We start from the raw sequence: 5,238 nt of genomic DNA, 5'->3' as shown, positions 1-5,238 counted from the left end.
AGAGCAGGAGCCCTGTGCGTGCCTGGATCACTGCCCTCAGACCCTGCAGACATGGCCGGGGTTAAGGTCCAGGTGCTATGTCCCTGCTGAGGGCGCGCACGCCATCTCACTTTCCCTCCTCCAGGGGCCCACATCACCTCCTCTCCTGCCACACAGGTGCCTGCTGCCCCTGTCCAGTGTCCTCATGCCTCGGGGGAAGAAGAGTAAGCGCCGGGCCCAAGAGAGACGCCGAAAGGCCCAGATGGAGTCTGGGAGAGTCCCGAGTGCTCATACCTCTGCAGAGGAGGGGGATGAGTCCTCCTCTTCCTCCTCTTCTGAGGTTTCTTCCCTGGGCAGCCCTGAGCCTGTGCTGTCCCAGGAGCCTCAGGGAGCCGCAGCAGCCATTAGCTTTCCCCGCAAGGCAAGAATCGCGTGGCCATGTTTTGATAGCACTACCACCAGCACCGAGAGCCAAATCGAGAACCAAAGCGAGAGCCAAAGCGAGGAAAGTGCAGCTGCCACCCAGGCAGGTGCCGGCCAGGCAAGTGGCTCCCAGGAAGATGCCTCCCAGGAAGGTGCCTGCCAGGCAGAGTCGCGGTCTGATGAATCCCGCAGAAGCCCTCTAGACCAGAAGGCGATGCTGCTGGCGCAGTTCATGCTGCGCAAGTATAACATGAAGCAGCCCATCACCAAGGAAGACATGATGAAGCATGTCATCAGGAAGCACAAGTCCTACTTCCAGGAGATCCTCAAGAGAGCCTCTGAGCTGATGGTGCTGGCCTTCGGCATTGATGTGAAGGAAGCCGACCCGGCCGGGCACAGCTACGTCCTGGTCAGCAAGCTGCACCACAGCGGGGATAGCAGTCTGCATGGGCAGATCATGCCCAAGAAGGGCCTCCTGATGACCATCCTCTGTGTGATCTTCATGAAGGGCAACCGCGCCGCCGAGGAAGAGATCTGGGATGTCCTCAACGCAATGGGCATACATGCTGGAAAGGAGCACAACCTCCACGGCGAGCCCACGAAGCTCATCACAGAAGATCTGGTGAAAGAAGGCTACCTGGAGTACCGCCTGGTGCTCCACAGTGATCCCCCGAGCCACGAGTTCCTGTGGGGCCCACAAGCCTACGCCGAGACCAGCAAGATGGAAGTGCTGGAGTTCTTAGCCAAGCTTCACGGTACCCAGCCAAGCGATGGTGAGGGGTGCTGGGGGAAACGCAATGCACGTCATATCTGTGCTGCTGTTCTGTTATTAAACTATTGCTTTATGTTTTTGTTTCTGAAATTTTTCAAATGTTGTTAATTAAAACAAGTTTCATTAACATCAGAATCTAAGTGCACACATGATATTGGTTATGGGTTTAACGTTGTTTAGGAGGCTTAAGAGTAAGAGTTTTGCTTTTTACTAAAAAATGGAGTAACCTTCTGTCTTACATAGTGATCTGGAACAAGACAACATGGCATTAGAAAATGTATTTTCTTAGAAATGTAACAAAGAAGTGGCAAAATAGTTGTGATAAAAAATCCAGAGAAAAGTAAAAAATGATCATTCTTGGTTTCCCTTATTCCTTGTGTTCTACTGTTCTATAAAATAAAAGTTATATGCTCGCACTTGCTTTGTTTATTCAAGTACATAACAGAAATGAAATCATGATGAATTGTTACTGCCTTTTTAAAAAAATTCCTCAAACATTAATTGAGCATCTGCTCTTGGGAAGGCTCCATGGTGGTGGGGGTGGGGGAAGGGGGGGGGATGGTGAGAAAAAGAAGACAGAGCTACTGCCCCTAGAATGATGGAAGCTAGAACCAGCTGTGGTAAAAGGAAGATGGTGAGATACCTCTAAGACAATAATCCAGTGAAAAGTATGAGGAGGGGAGAAGAGGGAGGTCGTGATAAGAGCAGATAGTCTGGGGTCTTGGGAAGCCTCAGTCCCTTCCGTGGGCGGTGATGCTCTGTGGAGGTGGGTGGGGCCTCAGAGGAGGGTGTGAGTGTGGTGAGCCAGGGCCAGACCCTTGCGTGGTGGGTCTCAGAGTTGAGGAGCTAAGCCTCCAGAGGAGAACTGCTTTTAGCAGCCACTGGGATCCTGGATGAAGCAGAGAGAACTCTCCCCGCGCAGCAAGGATGGAAGGTGTGCTGGGCTTTGGGCCCAGAGCAGGAGAACACAAGGCACAGACTCATCTCCAGGGAGTTTCTGAGAAATCAGGGCAGTACTTCCTCAGGGCGGGATGCCAGGGAGCCACTGTGCTGGCGCCCCTTGCCCTGGGCTGGGAGAAACAGGGTGTGCTCCATAAAAAGGCATCTTAGCTAGTTTATCTTGAGTAAAATTTGTCAACCTCTAAGGGAGGCCTTGATTTTGGGAGAGCTTAAATGAATGAAAAATGGGGTGATTCTGAGCAAAGGGCAGCTGGGAAGGAGGAAAGGAGAGTTGTTTTTGATACACATTTTAGGAGCTTTGTGTTATATGCAGATGAGGGGCATCCCCTAACATCCAAATTAAATACTGTGTCCTCTAAGAGGAATGATTTGCTGAGGTATTTTTTCTTGCTAAGCAGAATTTTTGGCAGAGTTGTTAGCTGTTCTTTAGCACTGCATATATCTCCTGGGTTAACACAACAACAATACAAAGAAAAAAATCTCAGCAGGAGGGTGGGTCTTATTCAAGGTCCAAAAAATCACAGTAGTAATTGCCATTCTTTACAATCTCAGTGCACACCAGTCACTGTGCCGGGTGCTGTACACACACCACACACACCCCAACAGTCCCAGAAGGAAGGAGGCACCAAGCCCAAGTCATTGATGAATCCGAGGCTCAGAGGGTTTGGAAAGGTTCAGGATTCACAAGGCTACTGAGTGAATTGGTCAAGAACCCACTCCTCCCAGCCTTGTGTCTATTCATTCACTTCTCTTCTCACTATTCCATGATGTTTCTCAGATGGTAGGAAGCAGAGGCCTGTGGCTAAAGTACTGAGAGCAAGCCTAAAAAAGGCCTGCCTCCCCAACCTGGAGCATCCCAGCTCCCTGCGAGTCCCTCCTTCACTGTGGACCCCTCTGACAGCAGCGGCCCTTTCCATGCAATTCCTCACTTCAGATGGGGACGTTTGCACACCTCTCCTCAGCCCTTCTGGCTGCCTCCATCACATTCTCAGAGCGTTTTCAAATCTGCTGATGACTAGAGCACAGAATCCACTGGTTCTTTGCAGTAGAATTTTATTTTTTAAAATATATTTTATTGATTTTTTTACAGAGAAGAAAGGACTGGGATAGAGAGCCAGAAACACCGATGAGAGAGAAACATTGATCTGCTGCCTCCTGCACACCCCCTACTGGGGATGTGCCTGCAACCAAGATACATGCCCTTGACCGACATCGAACCTGGGACCCTTCAGTCTGCAGGCCAATGCTCTATCCACTGAGCCAAACCGGTTAGAGCTGCAGTAGAATTTTAATTTTTACCTTGTTGGTCAACAGGAAGCAAAGTTTATCATTTCCAGACCAAGGCATTTGAGAGTCAGTGTGCCTGCTTTCTGCTCAATTCAGCGGCAAACATTGAGAGCTTGTGCTGAGATGTGGAATCACATGCATTGGAGCAGCCTTCATCCCTGGGCCACTTGACAGCATGGACCTCACCTGCCCATGCCAAATTTAATGTGCATAAAAACAAACTTTTGTGGTGTTAGGTCATTCAAATTTTAGGCTTCTTCCATTACATTCACTAGAAGTTACTTATCTGAATAACACACTGTTACTATTTAAGTTGTTAGCCTTACTTAGCCTAATTGCCACAGAAATAGTGCATATATTGTTTATGCTAAAAGTAGGAGGCAATCATGACCTTGCCTCCTTTCTATGGTCCTGTAAAATTCAGGGCCTATTAAGTAACCACAAATACAAACCCTGTGTGTATAATTTTTATATTTTTGTCTAGACTTTTTCTTACATATATGTGCTAGAATAGTGCACTGTTGATAACTTCCTTCCAAAATGTCTCCAGTGAGCAGTGAGACAAACTCCTGAGGGATCACAGTAGGGTGGTAACCCCATTCTCACTCCAGCTTACCATAAAAATTGTATCTATATTGCTTCTACACGGTACCTCACTTGTGATAAATAGGTTTTATCACTCCTACCAGATCAGAAGTTCTTTTTAAAAAAATATATTTTATTAATTTTTTGCAGACGAGAGGGATAGAGAGTTAGAGACATCAACGAGAGAGAAACATTGATCAGCTGCCTCCTGCACACTCCCTACTGGGGATGTGCCCGCAACCAAGGTACATGCCCTTGACCGGAATCAAACCTGGAACCCTTCAGTCCGCAGGCTGATGCTCTATCCACTGAGCCAAACCGGTTAGGGCAAATCAGAAGTTCTTGAGGGTTCATGTTGGCATCTCTCTTAGAGTGGCCAGGAATAAGAGCCAACTGAACAACACCTAATACACACAAGGTTACATTTATAAGAAATGATACAGTATAAAACTAAGTAGACCACAGGAAGTAACTCCAAATACCAATCCATTAAGCAAGTACAAAACATAACACAAAATATGCATAGGTACTATTATTTTACTTACTGCAGCAATAATACATATACAGTAAATTTAAAGCATACTTAAGAAGTAATTGCTCAAAAGAAAAAAATAGAATTGCTCATATATATTTTTGTACATCCTTTGATAGATGTTATTACTTCCATCGTTAATACTCTTCTATCTTTTCATAATTAGTCAATTACCAAAATTATAATGCATTAAGCATAAGTCCAGCAAGTTTGCAAGGTAAACATGCAAAATCAATTTTATCTCTATATAGTAGCAATGAACATGTAGACAATAAAATTAAAAATACAACACAATGTGAAATTGCTGAAAAAAATGAAATGCTTAGGTGGAAATCAAACAAAATATGTGCAGGCCTAGTAATCTGAAACTACAACAAACTGATTTTAAAAATCTAAGATATAAAGAAATGGTGAGACATACCATGATCATGTATCACAAGACTCAACATAGTAAAATAAACATTTCCATTCTTCCCAAATTGATATATTGCTTTAATCCTATTCCTAACAAATTATAACAATGTTTTTTAAAGATACAGACAAGATTATTCTAATCTACACTAATAAAAGAGAAAAATGGTAATTGGCATATGACGCTACCCTTTTCATTGGCTAATCAGGGCTATATGCAAATTAACTGCCAACTAAGATTGGCAGTTAACTGCCAACAAGATGGCGGTTAATTTGCATATGTAGGCAC

General features: G+C 45.3%; 1 protein-coding gene across 1 annotated transcript; it reads left to right on the top strand.

Moving 5' to 3' along the window:
* Positions 1-184: 184 nt before the first annotated feature.
* On the top strand, positions 185-3,543 carry LOC102760295 (melanoma-associated antigen B10-like). The gene is made up of 3 exons (XM_006774113.2): positions 185-346; positions 536-1,175; positions 3,449-3,543. The coding sequence occupies exons 1-3, from the start codon at positions 185-187 to the stop codon at positions 3,541-3,543; spliced, it is 897 nt and encodes a 298-aa protein (XP_006774176.2).
* Positions 3,544-5,238: the final 1,695 nt, after the last annotated feature.

Source organism: Myotis davidii, unplaced genomic scaffold, assembly GCF_000327345.1.
Source record: "Myotis davidii unplaced genomic scaffold, ASM32734v1 scaffold868, whole genome shotgun sequence".
Classification (NCBI taxonomy): domain Eukaryota; kingdom Metazoa; phylum Chordata; class Mammalia; order Chiroptera; family Vespertilionidae; genus Myotis; species Myotis davidii.
The sequence above is the reverse complement of the archived record's forward strand: the minus strand, read 5'-3'. Positions and strand labels throughout refer to the sequence as shown.

What these genes read in the sequence shown, in the direction of transcription:
- LOC102760295 (XM_006774113.2), top strand. Translation starts at nt 185, where the DNA reads ATGCCTCGGGGGAAGAAGAGTAAGCGCCGGGCCCAAGAGAGACGCCGA. An exon ending in CCCTGGGCAGCCCTGAGCCT is followed by an intron (nt 347 to 535) that starts GTGCTGTCCCAG and finishes AGTGGCTCCCAG; the next exon opens with GAAGATGCCTCCCAGGAAGG. An exon ending in CGGTACCCAGCCAAGCGATG is followed by an intron (nt 1,176 to 3,448) that starts GTGAGGGGTGCT and finishes GTTGGTCAACAG; the next exon opens with GAAGCAAAGTTTATCATTTC.